The sequence below is a fragment of the Haplochromis burtoni genome, unplaced genomic scaffold (assembly GCF_018398535.1).
Source record: "Haplochromis burtoni strain Fernald_Lab_line unplaced genomic scaffold, NCSU_Asbu1 Contig_244, whole genome shotgun sequence".
Lineage (NCBI taxonomy): Eukaryota > Metazoa > Chordata > Actinopteri > Cichliformes > Cichlidae > Haplochromis > Haplochromis burtoni.
In genome coordinates this window covers 64,962-91,487 of record NW_024582605.1, presented here as the reverse complement: position 1 = coordinate 91,487, position 26,526 = coordinate 64,962, and the positions used below count along the sequence as shown (strand labels likewise).

Sequence of the window (26,526 nt, the reverse complement as noted above, 5' to 3'; positions counted from 1 at the left end):
AGTTGAGTTTGAGTTGCATTTTTACATAATAGCACTGACAGACTGGAAAATGTCAGCCTATAATATTGCTGTATCTGGCTCAATAAGTCAATCAGACTTCAACCCAAGGCCTGGAGCCCTGATGTAAAGAGCTCTTGGAACAGACAGTGGACTGCAGCAAAGAGAAGGAGTGCTGCACTAACCTTGTCAGGATACTTCTGCACCAGCTCCCGCACCTTGCTGGCACTGCCATGCGCTGCCTCAATCACTAGCCGACTGGGATTGTCTTGCTCTGTGGACTGAGAGAGCAGCTTCTCCAGCACTGAGATGACAGTACCTGAACAGAGACAGAGTCAGAAAGAGAGGGAGAAGAGGAGGTGTAGGGGTAGGATGTGAAAAGGGAACAGAGGACAAAAGAATTACATTAGTTTTTTCCACTTCAATTCTAATGTCGCACAAGCCGTGCAAAAAAAAAAAAAAAAAGCCATTCGAACTGGTTAACGAATGCTAGAATGAGTCAAAATGTCCCAGCATGCACTGGAATCTGACCACACACATTCACAAACACACATCAGTCTGTTGTTAGCCTCCCATAATCTGAACTGAACACATAAACAGAGAAGATTTTGTCATGATTAAGAGACTGCTGAGAACTTGTGACATGATGACAAACGTGTCCACCTGCTGTCAAAGTGCAGGATCAGGAGATGCTACAGAGAAAATTTCAGAAAGAAGCATACTTTACACACTGCTGAAAAAAAACAAACAAACTTGATGCCACTGATGCCGCATGGATGAGAAAGGATGCGTAGCAAAGCTGAAATGAGGAAGAGTAGGGAGATAACTGAAAGCCTGTAGGAGATAAAGCTGGAGCTCGCGTGTTAGAGATGAGCCCCCTCTTCCCGGCAGAGGCCTTACTTCCAGATTCGTTGGGGTTCTCGGCCGTCATGAGGTTGGCATCCACCTCCACGGGTTGGGCTGAGAGGCACGCTGGGTTAAATGTCCATGTCTGGCCTCCAAATGCTACCCGTAGGTCACCATCTGCATATACTTTTAACACCTTGCCGACCTGGCCCAGCACCTATGAGAATAACACAATGAATAGGTGAGAAAGAATTGACAAGGACAAATAAATGATCCTTACTAAACACCCATGTACAACCTAATTTTCATGAAGTAGGTCAGTCGTAATGTGATGACGTTAAAAAACTGGATCCTTTGCTTTTGCAAGTAGCACAGTAAACATTGTGCACATAAACAGGGAGAAACCTGAAACCCGGAGTATAGAGAATGGAGTAAAAGGGCACTGGCATTTGCCAAAATGCATCGGAAAAGCATTAATTAACATCTAAAATGATGCCATGTTCCAACGTATCTGTATTAGTAAACAATACACAGCAAACTGACACATAAATCCTGACTAGGATATTCGCTGGCTACAGCGGAAGCCATGGAAAACTGGCTGTTGCCCCCGGAGGGTAAATCAACAGATTAGCTGGGTTGCTGGACTAAGTTATGAAACACTGGGTTCAAGTCAAAGTCATTCTTCAAAGCGATCATTACTTCACCAATTTATGTGACTCAAGTCTTCACTTCTGCACACAAGGTGAGGATTTTCAATCCAATTCTGAAAAACCACAGTAAGTTAGCATTAGGAGGCTACGAATACTATCAGGTAAAATGAGCATACAGGAGTCATGCTGTCTGTCCATTCTCCATGGCCAGCCTGCAGTCTCTTCACGCTCTCCATGTCCTCCAATACTCTCACTAATTCCCCAACTCCAAACGTGTTCACCTAAGGGGGAAAAAAAGCAGCCGAAGTCTAAACAAAGTAATTTAGCTGTAATAAACTGTGATATTAAAATAACAAAATAAGTAACGCAGTACCTTGGTGAGTGCCCCAGGATGGAAAGTCCAGCGGATATTGTTGCTGTACTGGACTCTGACATCTCCTCGGTCAGTGATTCTGTGAACCGTCCCAATCCGGCAAATGTACTGCAAACACAAATATGCTATTTAACCCTGGGTCTTCCTCTACATGGCTGTGACCTTAATGTCCCTTTTAGCAGCTGTGATATGAGAGTTGGATGCTCCATTTCTTTCTCCTCTGTAGCAACCTCCATCTGAGCCACTTATATAAATCTTCTGTATGCTGTGTTCTAGAGCCACGTGCATTTGAGGACATGTTTGTGTAAAACATGAAGCAGTTCATATGGTTACAATGGAAACCTGCTGGAAAAACCCAAGGAAGAGCACTGTGTACGTCTGTATTGTATTAGAACTCAATAGGGAGTTATTTAAAGCTGCCTATAGTCAACCGGTATTATGTTTTTACTTTTTCTAGCGGAAGGCATTTGTACCTCTGCCATTTTGGGGTTCCACCCTCCGTGGCCCTCCTGCATCTGCCGTAGGATGTCTACCTCCAACAGACATTTGACCTTGTCACCCTGCTGGAAAGAATGGCCGTCTGCACTCTCCTGACGCTGCAGCTCTGCATGCTCTCCTGGATGAACAGGTGTCAGCGTCAACAAACAGAAACAGACTCGAATTTTTTTTCCTAAGCTAATGATAAAAATAGCTTGGGTTTAAAGCCAGTATGTAATCAGTTTCTCAGTGTTACAGTATTACAATGCCACACAGAAGTACTGATAAGCACTGATATACGACATACAAGACATAAGTTGTTTACATCAAGTTAAATCAAGTTTCTGAGCCACTAAATAACTTTAAACTTTCTAAGGAATGCATACTTGAATAAAGAAAGTCTGTCTTACCAAGTTTTGGTAGGTGATCTTTGTAATAGAAGCCTCCCTGGCCATCTGTCACATATTTCAGGTCTACCTTGCCCTTGTGGCCCATTCGGTAAACATTAGTGGTGCCATTAGACCAGGTGACACTGGCCACGCTGCGACCAGACTCGTTGTCCCAGCCACGAATGTCCACTACCTTCCCAACCTTACCCTCCCCACCTACACACACACACACACACACACAAAAGTGCAGAAACAAACACAGATATAATGCAAGAAACACCAGTGCATCAGTTTATGGGAAAATGGGAAACAAATGCAGTGAAAAGAAAACAAGCTCAATAAAAGAAGTAAAGGTGGTTAGTTAGACGACCGTGGTGTGATGCAATGATCAAAAAATAAATAAATAAACATGAGTGCAAACAAGGTGAGAGACAAACATTTCATTGTAGGGGCTGCCAAGTATCACAGACATTCATTATGATTTTCTACAATCACCGTCAAACACCTGACAATTTCCTCTTTTTGATTTGAGTGAAACCAAAGGACCAAATAATCAAACAATAAACACAAACCACATTATTAATGCACGTGTTGTGTCACAGGATAATTTCAGATCCATACATCCAGCTGTATGATGTAAATAAATCCTTGCTATGCCATTTAAGTCATCAAGCTGCTTCAGCGCCTAAACACACCAACTAAACCAGTGACCTGTAAGACAACACGGTAGGCTGGGAAGACACTGAGCATGCTCAGTGTGTCTTTTATGCACTTAGAGCATACACCATTTAGGCCTGATGAGTGACTTAACCGAACCCCAGGGCACTGATTTCAAAGGCACCAAAAGGACATTTTGACTCATTCTCCTTAGAAAGAAAAGGGAGCGTTGCTATTCTCACAACCCTGGACCAAAAAAAAAAAAAAGAAGTCTAAGGACACGTTGCCATTCTCCATTTCTTTAAAGGGAACGTTTACAGACTTGAATTTAGCCCATCGATGTGGAAGATTACTTTGAATTAAGATTTTAACTAAATATCAGCCAGCGTAGGCTGTTTGGATCTGAAAAAAAAAAAGAACATGCAACAGCGAAGTCAGTATACAGTATATGACAGAGTTAAACTTCAGCCATTCGTGGAGGCAATAAAACACAATTCAATGTCTCATATATTCTTAACTCTCTACTTTAGATAAAAAAGATTAGTTTAGATAAACTATGACCACAGACTTCAGGTGCAGGGTCTTTCTCAGTTTATGCCACTACACAATGATGGAAAAGAAAAGGCAAACATTCAAACAACGAGGACTCAACTGGGACTCTCAGAGACGCAAACAGTCAGGCACATCTGTGAGACAGACTTATATGAGTCACCCGCAAAATAAGTACACACAGACACATGCTAACACAACATCTTACAGGTTAATGAGTTGTGAGGTTACAATGTTATTATGGGCTGTTGATGGTAAAACACTTTGAAGAGGAACATTTCCACACTCAAGCATGCACAGAGTTTGCTGAGTTGCCAGGTTATTGGTATCATTAGCCCACACATCACTCACCATCTTGGTTGCCCCAGTCCCAGTCTGGTCCACGAACCACTTTAACCCCCTGGAAGATTCCTTTGAGGATGATTCGTGGGAGGTTCTGCCTCGGTGCCAGGCTCACCCTGTGACAAGAGCATGAAGACGCAGCTGAACAAACAATCATAGAAAATGCTGAAGGGTACTAAGCAACCCCAAAACCTTCTCCAAATATGCACATTAGAAGTTCTAAAAATTAAAAATTAACTCTCTTACATATTTGTAAGAGTTTGGAATTAGTGGCAAGGCAAGTAAGAAAAAAATTTAACACTTGCAGCCAATACATTTACTCGTGACAAGAAAACATTTGAAGTTACACAAGAGTAACAGTACAGTACAGTAACAGTAAAGAACACATCTGCCTGACATATCAAACAAATGCTACTCAAGGCTGTCTGTTCTGAGAAATGATATCTTACTTAGCAAAGGCCATTTTGTAAAAGGAATTCAAGGACTGTGAGTAGCTATGCTTAATAATAACACACACACACACACACACACACACACATCCGTATCTTCAAAATCAAACATACTTTATGGTAAAAATTTGATCAGATCTTGGTGCAAAAGAGCTGCCTATTCCCATACTTCTCGACGAGATCCAAGCCCAGCTTCCTTTCCAAGCAAACAGCTAATGGGATAAACTCCAAATCATATTAAATCCAGTGTGTTGAAAAGAAAAAAAGAGCCTTGTGAGAGCCGTCATCCTCAGGGAGTCTCATAGAGACTCTCGTGCTGGGGTTTCGCGCAAAGTTAGGCTTGACTAACTTCACCCCCATCGCTAGCCAGATTTTCAGGATCCCATATGTGCCACAGCAGAAAATAGCAGTGCATTTTCCTCTTAAAGCTAACCAACAGTGAGTGTGGTCTGAGCTTACACAGGTCTGTGCCGAGAATGATGTGTATCTGAGCACAGAGCTTTCAGCCTAATCCTAGACAGCAGAGCTATCAGAAAGCAGGGCACCACAGGGCAAATCATAGACAGTGCACATGCTAGCATCCAGTACTATGTGCATCTAGATAGTTATGCACATGCATATACAGCTTCAAACCATGAAGCTGCTAATAACAAATGCCCATTTCCTGATGGCACCATTCAGATTTAGTTTAGAAAGACTGGACAGACTTAAGTATCATGAGCACCTCTACTTATGACAACAATAAGTCAGCTCATTAAGACAAACAAACCTATTATGAAAACATGACCCATGGTTTTTTGAGAGCAGAGAAGATATAAACTGACAGATGTCCCCGTTTTCATGGACAGTGAAACACACGACCTCAGTGTTTCACATGTTTGTTTTTTCAGTACAGCTTCTCTTTCAAGGGATCAAGATTTCTAATCCAGCTTGACCAAATGTCAGCGCTGCTCACAGACAAGATGAGGATCAGGGCAAGAGACCTAAACCTACTGACACAAAAGCTGGATCAACAGTCATCCAAGCAATAGCCTTTGGTATTAAAGCAGTGTAATACACACAAGGATCTACCAAGCAAAGAGAAGTCACATCTGTCAGAAAGACAAAGCTAAACTACGTGTATGTGAAAATACCAGGAGTGGGTCATGCAAATGCATTCAGAGCTTGTACCTCAAAGCAAGTTTAAAATGTCTGTCTTGTTTGCATTTAGAGCCTTTAATGTGTGAGTTGCCCCTTTACAACTGTAAAAACAGCATTAGGTTCCAGACTTATTGGTGATATCTTTAGAAATAACATGTTTTGTCATTATCTAGTACGATACTTGTTTTAATCCATACTTCACCTAGTAACGTACTAATCTTAACACATTTAAGGAGCGTTTTAAACGCTATTTTGATAAGACTGGAAAGAAAAAAAAAATCATTACACATAGTGCTTAGATCCCTAACAAAAAAATGAGAAGGAGAGACAGCTATTTTTCCACCAGAGCTACAACTCTATTCAGTTCTGTCTGGAAGAGGGAAAGCAGCAGAAATCCCTGCAGGACAATAATGAGGATAGTTTGGTTGTAGCTTAAACATGAACACACAGCAGAAAACTGAGAAGTCAGGTGGGGCGGTGAAGGATTAGGCACTGATTTGACCCAATAGGTTCGCATGTGTGGTGCTTGCGTTGGGAGAGCCGATTAACCAGCTGCATACCGACCATCTCCTCGTAAACATATGGCACGCACATATGCTGCTGTGAGCATGTAAACACATGCCTCTTTGTACCATGTAACATATGAATCTTAACTAAATGCAGGACTCGGCAGGCTTTTCAGCGCATTCGGTACATTGCAAAATTATTCCAAAACAACAGCCAGAGGCTAATAACGACCAGGCTTCAAGGCTTGTGAGCATAAAACTTCGCCCTGACTCGCTCCACATCTGAGACCTGTTAAAACATGTCTTCAAGGAAGTTGAAAATGTTAACATGCTAATCCTCACAGCTGAGAATGGTAACCATGCTAATCCAGCTAAATCTGTGTAATTACAATGGAACACTCATGTACAGTACATCCGGCTCAGCTCTCACACCACGTTTGTGACGCCGCTATTATATTGTCAGCATTCTGCAGCCGTTTATTACGCTGACCACCGATTGTCCCCTCAGGCCGCCGATAAGGTTTCTGCCAACGGTATGACAGTAAACTACAAATAGATCAAGCTTGCTTAAGTTGCATTTAAAGCCTTGCACATGTTTGACCCACATGAAAGGAGTCCCTCTTAACTAGCCCGAGCCCCAACTTGAGCTTCCTAACATAAATCACAGCTGGCACTGCATGAAGTCACAAACATTATGAAGGCAAGTTAAATTTGTCCTTCCAGGCAAATATCAGTGTGTCCCATGACTGCCAGATTATAAATTCATCTTTTGAAATGCTGTCAGTGAAATATGGGTCAGTGTGGTCCGGAAATAAAGAAGTGCTGTGTGTCTGGCATCACATATTGTCGGCTGCTCTTCTACTTCATTCATTGGATGAGAAAAGAAGTGACTTTCATGTGATGATCTTCCAAATCTGTATCAGTGAGAGACAACAATTGCAATTTCATTTTTCCTCCGATTATACAAATCTCCCTTTGATAAGACTCCAAGATATAAATACATAGCATTATAATGATATGAGAGAAAAACTGTTACTTATATCAAATGATTAAATGATCTTGGTTGTCTTGTATAATTTGCATTCACTACACTGGCTGTGTGCTGACATTATGAGTAAGTTTGCACTGACCAAAAAGACTCCTCTAGAAAAATGCTTCTGACATACATAAACAAAAGTTATTTCTAACTTCAAATACTTGTATTTGAGATCTTGCCAACAGCATAAAAATTACATAAAGAACCTTTACACACTCTTCATTCTTTTAAACCAGGGGTGGGCAACTCCAGGCCTCAAGGGCTGGTGTCCTGCAGGTTTTATACATCACCCTGGGTAAACACACCTGGATCAAATGATAAGTTCAATACCAGGCATCTGGAGAACTTCAAGACATGTTGAGGAAGTAATTTAGCCATTGAAATCAGCTGTGTTGGACCAAGGACACATCTAAAACCTGCAGGACACCGGCCCTTGAGGCCTGGAGTTCCCGCACCCCTGTTCTAAACCATCCTCTAAACAAAGATTAATGCTGCAGGTGAAAATCCAACCCAATTTATCACCACTGTGAAAAACACAACTGAATAACAAACAATAACATCTCAAAATTTGTTTTCTAAAAGCTAAAATTTCACTTTAAGGGGGCGGGGCATAATTATAAGCCAGTACATAGTTTTCAGAAGTTAAAGGAATGACTGGAATATTTATTGGGGCAACATAAATATATCTTGTAGTCAAACAACTGAAAATATGTTGAGTCACACTGAAGTTCACCGCCATCGAGAACAACACGTGGAACATTGTGCACTCACTCGCTGTGAGAGCCGTCAATGATAAACACCGAACCACTCAAAAGACAAAGAGCTTCGACCTCTTGGAGATTTCATCCACATCGTGACAGGATAAGGTTGGCTGACTCTGATAGGCATCAATATACCATTTGTATTTTTGATTCTTTAAAAGTCATCTCCCTGAGAGCCAGAATTGAGAGAGGCTCATTGTCTTATCACTCCATTCAAAAAGGTTGCAGAAAAGAGCTACAATTTCTAAATCTCATTCATATTATAGAGCCTAGTATTTATGAAAGGCCATTTCAAACATCTTTCAAATGGAGATATTAATCCCACAACATCCTATTTTAGTCTTTGAAATCTCTGTATTTTAAGATTCTGTATTTCTATTCTTCTACACCGCTTTAAATTAGCATCTACGTAATGTGCCATGATCTCAAAGAACCCACACATAAAAGGTTTCTACACTATAAATAGTAACTAACAACAATGCAAAACTGTAACATTTAGGTTGACGAATCGCAAATGCTACTTACATTTACTAGCTCAAACAATTTAAAGGTGTTTCTCATCTCAATAAAGTACAGTCTTATTTTCGGCTTTCTAAGTTTAGCCTTGTCTCACTTTGATGTTATGCACCCTGTATGACATAGGTGTCAAACTCTGGCCCACGGGCCAAATTTGGCCCGCAGCCTAATTACATTTGGCCCGCGAAGCCATACCAAATTACTATTAGAGCTGGCCTACTGGTATTATACAGCTAATATATATATTGATTAGTATTAAGCTTTGCTTGTTCCATATTCAGTTTTTCAGCAAAACGTGTTTTAGTCCATAAGAAAAGATTCATTCTTATATCTGGAGGAATAAATATATTTCAATAAATATTAACATTAGACCGCGACTTTGTTCCATTTTTGAATTTTGGCCCACTGTGTATTTGAGTTTGACACCCCTGCTGTATGAGATTGCAGCAATGCCTGTTTGGTAGATTTCAATAACAAAGGCAGGTTGCTACTTGAAATATATCACTACTATATATTTCCTAAAATCATTATCTTTGTTAATGTGTCTAAAGAAATCCCCAACTCAATGAAATAAAAAAATGAACTGTCAGTGAGTATTAGTATTTACTTGCCCAGTACTGACAAAAGGAAGGCGCTGATGTTTTAACCCACATGGAGGTTCACAGAAAGGTTTTTATTCTGTTATCTCAATGCTGTTCACAGCTGAGCCAAACAAAATTTTGACCTTAATGAAAATCAATAGTTTTGGGGAGAAACTGAGGAAGGAAAAGAAATGAGATTCCAGCTGGTGTCAGAATGCTAAATGATTACTGCAAAGGCCAGATTTCACTCAGATGTGCAATTGATGTGCTGCTCCGGTACCATACCACCTATCCATAGCAGACGAGTACAGACCTGACCAAAATCTAAAATTCCACTTTATTAACAATACGTCTCATATTTAATTAATTAAAACAGGAAAAATGCAGGAAAAATCAAGCTGCACATTCATAAGCAAGGGTGTAAGAATGCATCTGCTCATCCCATTTTAAAATAATGTGCTGATTGTGAGACTTAATTTTTTTATTTTTATTTTTAAAGGGTTTTAATAGAAAACAAGATTACCAAATTCTTGGGCCAAAAAACCCCCCCAAAAAAAACCCAACTTTTGAGAGGAAGCCATTTGTAAGAAGCCATGATTCATGCACCTATTCTGAGCATTTTTCGGGCAACAGACTCAGAGGAAATAAATGGAACTGTGTTGGACCTGGACGGGACTAAACTATAGAAGAAATCTGGGTCATACATATCACCTCGTTAAAATGAGAACAGGCCATCCAGCTGACATTCAGACAGTGCCTGGAGCAGTTTGGAGCTCTACTGTGAACTGATGCAGAAGAGTGAATTCTGAAGGGAGAACTCACTCCAGTAAATCTGGATACGTAGGACACTTGGAATCAGCTCACTAAACATTTATCCCCAGCAAGGAGGCGTGCAGTTTGCACGATGCCCACTTTTATACCACAGGTGTCTTGTGATGACATTCATTAGAGTTCGTGCGGGACCAGCCATGCTCTGCTGAGGTCATTAGAATTGTGGCTGTGACACATCCATTTTTTAATGGTTGTGTCACCCTCAAATACTAACATCTTAACACATAGCACTGTAGACTAACTACAGCCGCAGCCAAAGTCCAAACAATAACAATAACAATAACGCTGAGGTACAACATCACAATCACAAGCAATAGTGGCCGCATGATGTTGTTCAGAAGACTCCAACCAGACCTACAGGAATGTATGAATTCCAGATTAAGATTAAGATTTGAGGAAGCCATTATGAGGCCAACACAATTTGAAAACAGCAAAGTAGCAAAGACACCATCATTAGAATTAAATAAGGATCAGCTGTGCTGGAGAGCGAGCAGAGTTGTACTCACGGCTGGGAGTGTGCTGTCTCGTAACGCTCGAAAGCGTGGCTCAGGTCATGCTTGTTGTTCATGTAACACTGGGTGCACAGGTCGTAATCGAAGCACACCTTGCACTTCCATCGCATTCCCATGATTCCATGCTTCTTGCAGCTGTCACAGATGATATTGGAATGACGCACCCCTGGAGTGGAAAGTGAGATGTTGAGTGGGCACAACAGGCTTGATGTTTCTTTTTGTATTTTTGTTACAAAGAAACATATGTTTTGACAGAACATGTCATAACCTTCACAGCAAAGAGGACACTACCATTCATTCCCCCGTGTCTAAGTCAGTGAAACGTTTAAGGCATACGTCACATCCTTGATGATGTTACTTATTGCAGAGGGTAACATCATGAGATGTGCAAAAACTGAGGCACAAACAGCATGTGCCTCAGGCCCCCCACCCCCTTGGCTCCTCATCTCTTCTCCTCCTCTTCTTTCGCTCCATTAATTGAAGGGCAAGTTTTGTGAGGCAGAAAAATGTTGCTTGAAATGGAGCAAAAATGCTAATGAGTCCTGCATTAATGTGTGTGTCATTCAAGTTCAAAACTGAGCTGGATGGCTGATGGCTGAAGATAAGAGATGACTTACTGTACCCCGCTTTCTTTAAATGGGCCAAGTAAAGGCTACGTTCACAAAAATACAATGTGTGTAAAGAGAATGTGTGTAAAAAAATAAAAATAAAAATAAAAAAATACTACATGGATCAACTACATGGATACATTTTTCACTTTTTATCAGAGCCTTTCAAGCTAGTGCTTGGCTTTAAAAATGCTGAATTATCAGGATAAGATCGAGTTCAAGCATTTACATAATTATAAAACAAATCCTGATCAAATGTTTTTTTTTTAATTTAAAAGAAGTATTAGGATTATAATAACACTATAATTCGTAGCAAACAATAACTACCTACACAAATTTGAACCTATTAAAAGCTTGGAAAGTAATCTAACCAAAGGCAACATCTTATTTTGAAGGCGCTCTTGAACATCAAAGCTTCTAGCATTTTCCTAAGCTGGAAAAAGCAGAAATAACCATTTTAACTATGAATTACTGAAAGGACTGAAAACAATACAATAGCATAGTATCGTTTGGTATAATAACAAAACTACAATCACACTGGTGCCATGACTCAAAACTTTCACAGCAGTTTCATATGACTCTAATGTAATCGCTTACCAATCTGAGCGTTATCATAAAGCAGCAGGTCATAGGCACCCTGGTAGCCAGTACGGTAGTTGGTTCTCGTGCCGCTGTCCCACTGCACCACCACCGTCTTGTCTGGAGTTGTAGTGCTGCCCTGACGCCCGATCTCCACCACAGTACCCACATGGCCCTCACCATCATCTTGGTTTCCCCATTTCCAGTCCAGGCCGCGCACAACACGCATGCCTACCTCCATGCTGCCTCTTTTGGGGCCTGGCCGACAGGCTGAGGGCAACGTCTGAGGCCTGGCAACGCTGTCACGTCCGCTGCTGCTGCGCCTCCGGGGCTTCTGAGGTGCAGAGCCGGCTCGTGCCGATGGTACTGCTGGTAAGGACGGCACAAGGGTTGTTTCCGGGAACAGATCAGGGGTGACTGAAGGAAAAAAAAGGATAAAAAGCATTGAAAGAGCAGTCACAGTAAAATGCTCCAATTACAAAAAGAAGTTGATACATTCCACTCCTGCACCAGTGTGTTTTACTACATGTCTATCAGTGTTTGCTTGGGGACTTGAATAGCAGCATGCCATACGTCCTATTAATTTCTTAGCAGTGTTTTACTCTTAGTGGTGGATCATTCACTGGAGGTCTTGCTGTGCATGATGGCACACTTGTGGAGAAAGCAGCTGGACATCAATGCTATGCCCTCCTGCGCTAATCAAGCCCTGGCCGGATATGGGCACATGTACACACACACACTTAATTCCTTAGCAGGACAACATATTGGCCTCAGTCTTGTCCTGAACGTCAACTCATAAGACTGAGCTAGTAATCATGGGGCAAAAGCTGAAAACACATAAGGTGAGATCTCTGAAACAAACAAAACAGGCATCTTTTAAGTGACATAAACAAAATTACAATTTAACAACGAACAAAACTCTGAGTTTATGTAATTGCTAATGAGATAAGTATTTTGTCTCACAAAGACTGGCGCTACTGGTCCAGATACGATCAGGGGTTAAGCCATCAAGTTGAACTTCCTTATACGGGGGTTTCTTAAACACAGAGTTAATCACAAGAAAAATCTTACCCACACTCCCCTAGCCTGGGCTTGTTGTCATATTCTTCATGAACAAGTGAACACTAAGCTATAACAGCAAAACAATCAAATGCAAAAAAAAAAAAAAATCTCACAGTATTCCTCAGTAAGTAGGGAGTAATCTGCCTAAATCTCCTTAATTAAAAAGAAACAAACTTTTGCCGTAGGCGAATAAATTAATTTAGGTTGTTTTTTCAAAAGAAACCAAAAAGATTAAATTTTGTCTGAAGGAGAAAACATTTCACACAGCTGACTGAGTACACCAGTGGTTTAAACTGATGCTGCTGGGTGTTGGAGACTACAACTACAAGTAAAAGGAAGTGGCATTTACAGTAAGGGAAAGCTTGAGTCAGCAGCACAGACAGAAACTTCTGCTGGAGACCATGATGATCAGCACACATCTAATTACATCCATTAATCACATGTGGCACATCAGATCTACTCTTTTATACACCACATCATTACATCTCCATCACAATTTAAAGTATTCCTTGTTTATTAAAGCAATGCTATTTAAATATAGTGTGTCTCAAATAATTACCAGGTCCTTTCCTACAACATGCAATTCAATAAAGAAGAATTTGAAGATGTCATATCTTCAGTTCTTTGGAAGTACACATTCTTTTGGTTGCCATTATTCACTGTAAAGCCAGGCTTACACACACACACACACACACACACACACACACACACACACACACACACACACCAAACCACACACACCAACACTCACACACCACCACACACACACACACACACACACACACACACACCCACACACACACACACACACACACACACACACGCGCAAGGCCTGCCTCCACATACAGCACTACCAAAGAGGCCTCTTGTCTTGCTGTAATGGAGAGGAAGGAAATTTACTTAGACAATGCAGGCATTGTAACTTGATTGCTTTGGATTTCCAGGAATACCAGTGAGACAACAGCCCTGGACTTACCAATAATGGTGGTAGACCCTAAATCAGTCATTATTTTATACCCCTACAGTTACTGACACAAACAGAGACACTAGTAACAGCAGTCACTAGTAGTGACTGGTTAAACTGGAAGTCAGAACAATAAACAACGCAATAACAGCTTATCTGTGGCATATCAGGTATGATATCTGACGACAATCTCTAAAAGATGATGTGGGTAGTCCATAACTTCCCTGTTCAAAGAAACTATTATTTTAAATTAAGCAGATGATGAGATTTAAGCTTTTTCTATGAACAGCTCAAACAGAGAAAAAATAAATAAATAAATGATCTTTAAATCCACAAGTCTGTGCATATTTGTGTGAAAAAAATCCTTAAACTTTCCAAATACCCTTCATTATTTGTTCATGTTTACACCCAACATGTCTTTTAATATTGAGCCTAATAATACACCCATAGTGTTTATTAAAAGATAAACAAAAACCTTTATATAAGAGGGCGGACAGATGTTTGTAAGAAGCTGAGATTACACTTGCACGCTTATTGAGATTACAATGTCATTTAGGTGGTGACTGCTTAAACATAAAACATATGGGATGTAGGGGATAAAAGGAGGAAAAGCAGGCTGCTTATACTCCATTTTCTGTCCAACGTGACAGCTTAGCCTCTTTTGTGCACTGAAACAACATCCCAGTTATCTAATATTTCAGCGTGCACAGAGAGGAGCTGTGAGGGGCAGTGGACAGCCTTCATGAAGCTTCCCAGCATTCTGCACATGGATGCAAGTAAGAAAAGTGCTGGACGACAACACAATCCTAACTTATTCAGAGCAACAGAGTCAAACTGAAACCCTGGAGGTCAGTATATTTATACCACAGTTAAATCTGCAGTGAAGCTGAGTAAAGAAAAAGCAGTCAGCTGTCTTAGCATTCAGTGTTAGAAGCTCTTTGGTCAAATACAGGAAAAAAAAAAAATTAATAATAATAATAGTAATAATAATAATAATAATAAAAATACCAACCTATCACCTACATTTAAAACTGTTCTGCTATCCACACATACCCCCCCCCCAATACCACCCACTCCACAGCCCCCTCAGTGTTCCAGAGAACCCAGCGTGACTACTGATATCTTATCATTATTAAATAGTGCAGTACTGAGAAGTAGACTAAAACATAGTGGATTCGCTGGATCGCTTTACCTACGCAACTAGGTCATTTCCAGTTTCACAATTTAGTGCTGAGGAAGGTGGTGTTTTTGCCTGTGGAAAAGCTTCATGAAGATATGCACAGTGTGCACAAACGGTGAACACACAGCTAAAAGCTGTACTTGGCAAACATAATTAATAAAATATCGCCATATTCTTTAATCCCAAAGTATTTTTTTTTCTTTTATGTTGGCAGACGGTAGCTTCCAGCCTTCTTCTCAACACACCAACTGCAAAAAAAAAAAAAAGATCACAGAATCCCAACATCTTAGGCAACAAAGCTGCTGTTTAAGAATCCTGAAAATAAGAGTGAATCCTGTTGAAAACGAATCACCAGCCCTCAAGTGAAGAGCACACTTTTACCTCTTGTCCAAGCATTTCACTACATATCGTACTGTGTATGACTGTGTACGTGACAAATAAAATTTGAATTTGAATTATTATTTGGAAACATTTCAGAAAACGGTGACTACCACTTTATGCTTGACAGCAAAGCGGTACGGATGTAAAAACAATTCCACATGCTCTTCTATTAACAGCTTCATGCAACTTCAACTTTAAAATCTACTCTATGTTTTCATGTATTACTACATCTCATATGTAATGTTGCAAGGCAAATACAAGACCGTGCCAACAGACTTAATGATGAAATTTACTGTCAGACTTTACTACTTCATTAGTGCTCCACCAGCCAAAATTCTGCTCAGGGACATACAGACAACAGCAATTAGTAGTTGCACAGTACCAATACTGTGTTTACATTTATAGACATATTTTTTAAAAATCACCCACAAATACATTTAAATAAATACCAGACAGACAGTTCTTTCAAACCTAATCAGCGCCTGTACTGTCGTTTATGATAACAGCAAAAAAAAGGAGTGAGCTCATGGCATGACTTTATGCATTATGTAGGACAGAACAATAAGCTTCTCAATGGTGGTCTAGGTTTGAGAACACACAAAAGATTGTAGCCACAGTCTACGAGTTTTACAAAGCATTACAACCAATAACAATGTGAGATATTCTGAATCATAGTTTCCAGATGTCAAACTCTGGAGTGTCACCACATTTCGACAACTGCAAGCGTATATCTAATTAGAGCGAACAGGTGCAGGTGCAGCATGAGCTCTTTTATTCCAGAGGTCGGCTCTCCAGCGCGCATTCCTTGTACGTCTCTCTATGAGAGGCGGGGGTGAAGGCAGTCATGACAAGGCTACCTGTGTTGCTGAAATGTCACTGCCAATCTGCGACAGAGGGCTAAGACGGCCTGGATTACAGATCTCTGCCTGCAACAACAGATGGCCTAGCTTCCGTCATACATGCTGCTGAGGGCCAATCTGGGAGAGTAAGGTCCGTCACACAAACAACAGGCAGACATGCCAAAATTACACACAGCAAAAACAAACACACACATTTTAAAAAAAGTGTAACAAAATAAAACAAAAACAAAGAAAAAATCCTCATTGAATTATTATGTGTAGCAGCTGATCACAAAGCAAACAGCAACACTATGTCTAATTTATTTGTGCATGTATGTTGTTTGTAAAAGTAACTCAATGCTAATAGCACCCTTAATTGATTTCTTTATCTCATGCAATAAATACAGAAGTTGCAAAGAAGAAAGATGTATATATTATTCACTGGTGATATTTCTTCTGCTAAAAATAAGAAATGCTAGTCAGTTCTTCTGTATTTGTACCATTTTTATTAACTTATTGTTTACTGAAATAAAGTTAAATGCAATACAGCATAAAAAAAATTAAATAGGAGAAATGATACTGATAGATACTCTGAGATTTTTTGCTGTTTGTGAGTATTAACATTCACCTAAATGTATCATTAAATGAAGTGCAGCTGGGAGCAGGCAGCGATGGTCATAAATCGCACTGAAAAATAGTCCGTGATTAGAGAAGCATTTCAGAATCAGTATTAATAGTAAACGCATGTCCCCACTTTAACTTAAACAAAGACTGTTACATAATCTTCAGAGATGTAGGCCCACAGCCTGATAAGCTATCTGAAGACATCGATGAAGCAGATACTACATATTTACACTTCTTTATCCAACCATCAGAAAGACCCAGTCCTGCCCTCTACTCACTGAGCAGCTTCAAAATGGAAAATGAGTCAGGAGTATTATTATTGGCAGAGCCAGCACCATCAGATACGTGCTACTGTGCAAAGCTGCAAAGGCCCAGTTTGGCTGCGCGCCCAGAGACACATGTTCAAATTGGCTTATATCCTCGATTTCATTTCTAATAACAAGAGCCCGTTTGCCTGTACTGATATTCCTTTCATCACTGTCACCGGACCAAAATGCTTACCAAAGTGTAATCTATACACAAGAGTTTAATATCAGCTTTAATATCAGAAGTGAGTAAAAGCCTGCTGGAACTAGTTTACGTCAGAAACATCTGGAGGCCAGAGGAGTTGCGGGAAAATCAATAAGGACCGTGAGTAAATAATACCTGTACAAAAAGATTTCTCCAGCTTAGGTGTCGAGATTAAAAGAGAACTCTCAGTTCACCGTTTCAGGTTTCTGCTTGCCCTAGCTTACTTGACATAATCAAATGAGAGCAGGTCATATAGACTTAACAGATACACCAATCTCACAGCCTCGCTACAGATACGAGATATAATATTGCTCATTTTCTTCTAACAGCATTTCCTGACCACTGCGGGCTTCCTCAGAAGGACAACGATCCTTGCTACACAGCAAAAACAGATCTGCAGCAGAGTGCGAAACACTACAAAGAGCACAAGGTGTTGATCCAGACTGACTGAGCATCCACAACAACAAGCCCAACCCACAAAAGACCCCAGCCCAAAATGAACAGGATCCATTATTGTTTGAAAATGTTTAGTTTTACAGAGGGCATATGCCTCAACAAACAGATACTAAAAGTAAGTATTTCCTCTATATTTTTATACATTTAATCATTTCAGCTGTACATTTTTTTAAAGGTGTAGTTTTTATTTTAATTTTAGGTAACCTAATGTTTTTAGTTACCGGTCTTCACTCATCACTATTCTCCTTGTGGCAGTCACACAGGACATTACCTAAGGTCCTGTATCCATCCCCTCATATGTCAGAGCTATCGCCCTGCACAAGAGGAGCCCACTATATTATATTATTAGGCAGGCGATTTTAATATTGTGGCTCATCTGTGAAGATCTTCAGTTCCACAATTCCAATATATGATGACCATGCACCTCTTAAAACAAATTCACACTAAACTCTTTGTTCAAAAGCATACTTAGAAAGCTTAATGGCTACAGCTTGACTCTCACAGACGTTTCCAGATAAGAAAACTTTAACCCTAGAAACTTTTAAAAAAGACATCAAAAAACTCTATGACAGCACTGTACTAATCATATTATACCGCACGATAATGATAGTCATACTCACTTCCCATGATCTTTAGTCCACTTTTGAACATGTTAGCAGCTGTAGGATTCCAGTTTTCTGTGACACCTCAAGCTTCAACTACTTTTATCCAGGATCTACTAGCAAGACCATGTGAAAGCTCCAGTCACCCCACTACCCCACCTTTCTAGCACAGTCCCAGTATTTGGTTTGCTGTGAACTTTGATCTTTGTTTTGGAACATGCAGTTTCTCTCTCTCGCCCTCTTTTTTTTTTTTTTTTGGGACAGATGACAGATGTTGCTCAAGAACTACATGCGCCTGACGCCTTATCTGGGGTGAAAAACATACTGATTCGGTAAAGAAATAACTTAAAAAACAAACAGTGCAAATCCCACAAGAAGACTGTTTTTTTTAGGTAAACACATTACTTTGTGCTATAATGAGCACTGTCACATCAGAGGTACGCAAAAGCTTTGATCAGTTCATGTGTTTGCCAAGGGTGATCTTTCATACAATGAGCTGAACTCACACAAGTGCAAGTCCAATCAGGGCCGGCATAGACCTTAAATACATCATTTTAAAAGTCAATAGAGAGTCACATGTGACTACTTGCATTTGATAATTTGATTTTGTATTAATGTCACCTACAAAAACAGGGGGACATTAAGTCTTACCCACTGGCTATACCTGGCTCGCTCCATTCTCGTCTTAAAAGCTAAAAATCTATGCAGTATTCTCCGCATCACAAAAATCCTCTCTAAAAGAGTCTACTTATTCGACATTTTTGACAGCACTCCCTACAGCTCTATAGTGATTGCCTATACTAATACTGTTGAAGAACTGTGATTGGCTTCCCTGTAACTAAAATTAAAATTACTTACTCAACGTTGACACCTCATACTGAGATTATTGCAAGATCATTGCATCTGCAGGTCAGGACAAACATTTTTCGTATTGTGATTGTCACCCAGCTGTTACACAAAGAAAGAAAAACATACTGGCTGAGTGAGGTAAAGAAAAAACCTACACATAATCAGCGCAATTGACGACAGGCCTAAAGTACAGAATCAATGTGACTCAGCATTGATTCTGTACTTTAGGTATTTGTATATTAAAACATCCAGGCTGTACTAACCTCACCTGAAACATATGAACTTTTAAGTCTTATCTAGGCCAGTGTCCATTTATTTGATCGAGTTTAGTTCGCTTCACCAAGCACGCAGTGTTGTGACAGCTACTTCTAATAAATGCAAATGCCTGTGAGATGGGGAGACCAGTGATTAAACAACCGGCATTTGTGAATCGACACACTAAAATCCAAAAGCACTTGCATTACTTTGACAACACGTACATTAGCGTGATGCAGTGCCTGCAGGCCAGGACAAACATGTTTAGCCATTTATGTGACAGATTGGTTATAATCAAACAAAGATAGCAGCAGCCAAGCGGCCAGATGTCTGCCTCAGCACGACTGCTAGCTTTACTACAGATTGCAAAGACATGTGGCACAATTGTAGTAGCATGGCCGTGGACACATGCTGGCTGCATGTATGTTGCACATGATCAGTTTCTCTGTCTGGGAGCTAAACTATGAAATCAGGAAATATGTCTACCATATATTGCTGGGGTTTGAAATATGAACAGAATGACAGAATGGATTTCAATATTTTACACAAAAGGCAGGTAGCATTGCTTAAATGGACATCACTGAAGCTGCATCACTTGCTACATAATGCATACCCCATTTAGCTGGTTTACCTGTTGGTATAGTGATGTGCAGCAGGGTGAACACAGAGACCGACAAAAACAGGAAGGAGAGGAAGCAGCTCCTACATCCTGCTACATAAAAACATCAGAGAATGAAAAATAAGCTACCAGTGGTCCCACCAGCTTCCAGCAAGGAAAATATAAAACGCCTCTTCAGCACTGAAGCCTCGTTCTGATGCACTCCCTGAATGAACCGGAGGAAGGAGGAGGAGGGTATACTGGGGGGCGGAGGAGTAGGACAGCCAGCATGTCTTTCAAGAGATATCATATGCACTTGCAAGCAGACTTACAGAACCAGCATCCTTCTGTAGTGTACAGACAAACAGGCTGTAGAGGATCAGAGCTGAAGGAAGAGGAGAGTGCCTTGCTGCTGGAGGATGCAGCCAGCATTTAGTCCTTTGTGCGTTGTGTCAGCAAGGATTACCGCCGAGGAGGAGGAGGAGGAGGAGGTGAGAGGGAGGAGGAAGGCCAGGAAAAGCGGCTGCCTGATGAGCGCTGCATTCAGCTTGACGTTCCCGTGGTCTCACATAAAAAACAGGCCAATGGGCTTTGCTCTGTAAAGGCTTCCTCTGATGCTATACTCCATCACTGAGGGACGTGAGCATCGGCAGCACGCATGTGAAGCTGACACGCTGTGTTTACAGAAACAAAAAAAAAAAAAATGCAAAAACACATGCGCATCAAGCTCTGCATAAGGATGCACAGCCCTCTCTTTCATAGCCCGTGGGGACAACATTCGCTCTCAATAAGCAGACAAGCAAAGGACACAGAGCAGGGGGGAGGGGCATATGCTTCAGGGGGAGGGTCTGGATATTGTGTTTTGTGTTGGGAGATTGCTCAGGGAAATGGAAAGGGGTGGGGCTGGTTATGGTTTCTGATGAATGGGCATCTGCCACAATCCTCGTTTTTTTTTTTTGAGTCGCAAACAGGTTTGTGCAACCACTGCTAGTCAGATAGCCCAGAGATTCCTCCAAGCTCACACTGAGAAGAGACGGGCATTTGTGTGTGTGTGTGTGTGTGTGTGTGTGTGTGTGTGTGTGTGTGAGAGAGAGAGAGAGAGAGAGAGAGAGAGAGAGAGAGAGAGAGATTCCCAGTGCTTTCCTAGCTTTGAACAATGTGGCTACAGTTGTAGGAGACATCACCAATATGGATCCAAAAGTGAGCCAATGACACTCTGTCCATGCTAGCACACACATGAATGTACAGATAGTAATGCCAAGATGCGAAAAGACAAGTGCAAGCTTAGGAAGTACTTGAGACCCAGCCATATAATGAAGTTTATTACACCACTCTTGTAAACAAAGCTCCTGCTGTCTGTGTAATAGACATATATATATATATAAAAGGAAGCATTCAGTCACCCAGTTCCTCTTCCAGCAGACGCAAACACACACAAACATGTCATCAGATGTCACCAGACTGGGAGGACTGCTGAAATAAAAGCCTCGTTAGAGGCTGTGAAAAAAGATGTTTTAATATAGCTGCAAGACATGTCTGATCAACCAACTGTCCCAGCAGGTACACTGGCTTTATTTAGAACCTTGATTTTATTACAAAAGACAACAGGGAACAGCAAACACATTTAGCACTGCAAAGAATCAAACGCTCACTTCTATTTATGTCCTGGGTACTCAGGCCTGGAGTATGAGACCAAGGCGTCCTCATTGCTCAGTCCAAATGCGTGCCATGAATGCAAACATACTACAGATGAAACGGTATGGAAACTTAGTGTGATGATGAAAAATTATGAATGTTTGTTTTTCCACAGAGTGAAAACATTCATTCACTGTAATCATTTAAAGCTCCAGCACATCAGCCAAGTCTGATACTAGGTTATATCCAGTGACCCCCACCCCCCAGGAGTAATTCACAAAGCTACAAATTAGTCTTTAGAAAACTGTAGAAACTGCAATGAGCCCAACAAGTGGTAATGTCCAATTTCAACCACAATGTTTAATGTGCTCCAAACAGCACATCCACTGGGTAATGGTTAGCGAAGTTCTGGGCTGCAGTTTTCTTCACCTGAGGCGCTGTTCCATCCCAAGAAAAATTCTATTTTCTGGCACAAATGCTGCACTCTAAAACATCAACAAAATTAGACTGTTTTTGACCTGTGGATTGCTACACTTTGTTAAACCCATTACTGCACTCGTGACACTAACATCAAGCTCTGCTATGCAATATTATGCATGCTTGTCAGCCAAAAATCCCCTTTTTTAGCTTAGTTAGAAAATCTACTTAAAAAGACAAGAAATGACAAGAGATGTGGAAACACTCAAAAGGTCACCATATTTTCCATCATTTACAGAATGTATCATTCCAGCCAACAATGATGGAAACACAAATCATAACAGGGTCACTGAAATCATTAATTCTAATAATTGCTATTTTAAAAAGGCCACGTGTTGAAGAAAGTTTCAAGCTTCTTCCAAAAGTTAAATCAAAGAGCATAATACCTTACCTTGGGTATTTCCACATAATATTTTCCCCATTTGTTCTCAAACGCAGTCAAGTGAACTGTTTCTCTAAAACACTAGCCACAACCGTGATGTAGGAAAGCGAGCAGGCGCTTCAGGTTATTACTGTAATGTAGATTTGTGGAACCAATAAGAGACAGAGACACAGCAGAGGGCTGAAACTATGCTGCCGAGTAGGTGTGGCTGTCCAGTTATATGACCAGTTGCTGCTCCAGTGTGAGGCAGCTGCAACTGAGCTCTGATTCATCACTAACAAATGACCAGAAAGATGACAGGTGTTAAAAAAACAAAAAACAGTGCCACAGTCTTAGCACCTGTCAGAATAGCCAGACAAAATAATTTCTCTAACAGTGCCCATCGTTCATTCTAATAGTTTTTTTATTCTTATGCTCCCACAGTTCTGTCTTTTTCAGCATTTTCAGTCAGGTGACAGTGAATATAAAGTTTGACCACTGCTGATGGATACAGTAAAACAACCATGACACCCAACAAACTGAAAGTAAGCCTCCTTGTTATCGACTCCCTGCCCTCTCATGTGATGAAGGCGTGACACTAAACACCTCTCACAATTTGCCGGCTTAATTATAGCAAATGTTATACAGATTGTTACACTTTAAAGGCAGTCCAAAACTATTCGCTCTAGCTTAAGTGTGGCTTTTTTGAATTGACAACTGAAGTTCAAGCAGCTTCACCACAGTATAAAGATGCTGTGATTATAACAGGAAAATTAACGGAAGCCTTTCATCTTAAAGGCAGCTGGACAGACTCACATCTGTGTTCTTATTTAGTCAAAACTGTGCCGTGACACACACAGACCTTTTTTCCCCCGGAAAAAAAGGAACAAAAAACAACCGCCCCTTTTTTAGGGATGGCTGGATTCTGCGTATTACTAGCTTCTCTAACGTTAATGCTAGCTAGCTAATTCACGTTTGCCCAACCTGTACTGGTATATTAAAAAAAGAGGCAGCTTATTTTATAGGTGTAGCTACTCACCGGGTCTTTTCCACGAATTTATTTTGCAGTGAAATAAAATTCCATATTGCTGCCTGCTATCAACGCTGACATGGCTTGCTTCAAGGCAAATAAGTATTTACAATACTGAAAGCTTTTGCTGCACACAGCCATGACAACACGCCCATGCGTTGCGTCACTGGTGCTACCTTCACGTGCTCCTCGTGAAAAAGGAAACAAATCTTCATTCAAATACAAACTGTGTATACGATCACCGGCCACTTCATTGGGTATACCGGTTCAACTCTTCGTTAATTAAGATATCTGGACAGCCAACCCATCTTATATTATCAGCTATGGCAGCAACTCGAGGTGTTTGGGTAAATATACATGGTCAAGACGAAGTTCAAACCAAGGATCAGAATAGGGACGAGTTGTGATTTAAGTGACTTTGAACGTGCCATGCCTAGTGGTGCCAGGATCTGAGTACTTCACACTGTTGATCTTCTTGGATTTTTCTGCACAACATGTTGTCTGATTAAAAATGTCTTGTATCTGTCATCAACAGAGGTCAGGGCACAGTGACTGTAACTCGAGTAACCACTCGTTACAACCAATATATACAGAAGAGCATCTCTGAATGCAAAACAGCACAAACCGGCAACAGCAGCAGAAGACCACACTGGGTTCCCTTCCTGCCAGCTACAAAGAAGAGACTGAGGCCACAGTTCACAGAGGTCAAATTGGACAATAGATGACTGGGAAAAAATTACCTGCTCTGATGAGCTTTGATTTCTGCTACAACATTCAGACGGTTTGGTGTAAACAACATAAAAGCTCTGACATATCCCACATTGTATAAATAGTTCAGGTTGTTGGTGGTGTAATTGTGTGTGGGATAGTTTCTTGGCACACTTTTGACCCATTAGTACCAACTGCGCATTGTTTAAACACCACAGCCTACTTCAGTATTGTTGCTGACCATGTCTGTCTCTTTTTGACCACAGTGTACCCATCCTCTGATGGCTGCTTCTAGCGAGATAACACACCACATCAAAAAAAAAAAAATGTTTGGTTTCTTGTACATGGCAATTACTTTTCTGTATTCAAATGACCTTCAGTCACCATCTCAATCTAGTACATCTGGGATGTGGTGGGACAGGAGATTTGAATTATAGGTGTTCGGGCGACAACTCCGCAGCAAGTGTGGGATACTGCCATGTAAACATGAACCTAAATCTCTGAGGTATGTTGTCAGCAACCTGCTGAATTTATGCCACAAAGAATTAAGGTACTTCTGAAGGCAATAGGAAGGTGTAACTAATGAAGTGGCCAGTAAGTGTGTTTTATAACGTTTGACTTCAAATAATAACCAATCACATTTGTCACCTGTGTAGCTTCAGTGCAAAGAAACAAGAACATTTGAAGTGATAATGCTACTTTTAAAAAACAAAACAAACAAACTTGCTTTAGAAACACAATAAATGGGTTAAAGGGAAAGCAGAACTATTTGAAACAAGGTTATTTAACAGTCGTTCACTGAGCTGACTTATATTTCACGTGTCCTCCTTCTCGTCACCTTAAATGAAGTACAACGAGTCACATAAGCTAAATGTACCTTACAGTTCATCAGTATTTATAGGATGCCAACATTTCAATAGCATTTTCAATGCATAATGTTATGGTGCTCCACTGTTTACAGCATTTACCAGATGGGAGTGGCAGTTGTCAACATCCAGTTCATTTGCCCCTCATGTCTCTGGGCTATGGGTGGAAACTGCAGAATGCAGTATGGAGCCATGTAATTATTAAAGTAAAGCTCGGGACAGCCTTCCTAATGAAATTCAATTAAAGCACTCGACTCTTAACTGCACTGTAACTAAGGTTAAAGTGGAAAACTATCAGCTATGTTTAAGGACAAAGAAAAAGGAATACTGCAAACACGTCCAGTAAATAAAAAGTATTCAATTAAAAGAATAAAAATAAAGCTCCTTCTGCGATCTTTTATTTAAAATAACTTTCCACAGAGGCTGTGTTTTATCATCGGTCTTCTGCTAATATTCAAATTAGTGATACTTACAGAGTTTGATCATATAAGACATATAATATGTAAACAATTAGTCTAACACCGAGTCGTTACACCAAAACGTCAGAGAGCGCGTGAAATGTTTAATAACGCAAAGCCTGTGACAGCTTTCTGTGCCGGTTGACCTAACACCTGTTCAATGCTGCCCCCTGCTGGCCAGCTATGACCATGGTTTTTGTTGGGGGACAATATGCACTTGTTAATGAAACTTCAACATTATTGTATTAGAATCATATTTAGTGTCTGCTGTTAGAAATGTAATTTAGTGGAGTTATAATGGCGTGGAGGAACAACTAGATGTGTCTGTGGGGGTTTTCAGTCATCCAGGTCATAGTAAGAAGGCGACTTGTCTTCTTTATGGTGTTTTTGTTCTTTAGGAAATGTTTGACCTCTGTGCCTTGTCATGTTAGCCAAGGCACAGAGTTGAAAGAAGAGCCACTTTGACACCACTTTGACATGATAAGACATCTGCTCTTATTCCCCCTAGGACCTGGCGTCCATATATGTGGACATCACATTTTGGGTTATTTAGACCAAAATACTCAATCTTGCTCTACAAGGGCCTGATATCCACTTACGAGGACATTATACTGCTACTGTCCTATCGAAATTTTAAATGAATATCCTTATATGTTGCTCTCATTTTTCTTAGAAACAAAAATAAGGTAATTCTTTGGTTTTACATTCATCAGGTCCCAATCAGCCCAAATATCAAAAAGAAATTAAAAATGCATGCCATGAAAGAGTTCGGGTCTTAGGAGGTTAAAGGTTAAAGGTCCCTCCGTCGAGGATGCCAATGCTCAAGTATTGAAGCAAGACCACAGATGGTTTGAAAGAGGAATAAGAGGTCA

At 40.5% G+C, this 26,526-nt stretch overlaps 1 protein-coding gene across 8 annotated transcripts in view; it reads right to left on the bottom strand.

The window, feature by feature from the left end:
- Positions 1 to 23,788, bottom strand: part of mib2 (MIB E3 ubiquitin protein ligase 2) — a 35,748-nt gene extending 11,960 nt beyond the window's left edge. The window contains exons 1-10 of one of the 8 annotated variants that reach the window (XM_042227129.1): positions 23,632 to 23,788; positions 11,818 to 12,216; positions 10,607 to 10,778; positions 4,290 to 4,396; positions 2,754 to 2,948; positions 2,340 to 2,482; positions 1,867 to 1,974; positions 1,670 to 1,774; positions 898 to 1,060; positions 183 to 316 (exon numbers count right to left, since the gene is read on the bottom strand). In XM_042227129.1, coding sequence (XP_042083063.1) covers positions 183 to 316; positions 898 to 1,060; positions 1,670 to 1,774; positions 1,867 to 1,974; positions 2,340 to 2,482; positions 2,754 to 2,948; positions 4,290 to 4,396; positions 10,607 to 10,778; positions 11,818 to 12,040 — 1,350 coding nt within the window. In that variant the 5' untranslated portion in view covers positions 12,041 to 12,216; positions 23,632 to 23,788. The other 7 variants (XM_014338690.2, XM_014338688.2, XM_014338687.2 and 4 more) reach the window with 7 other exon arrangements.
- Positions 23,789 to 26,526: the final 2,738 nt, after the last annotated feature.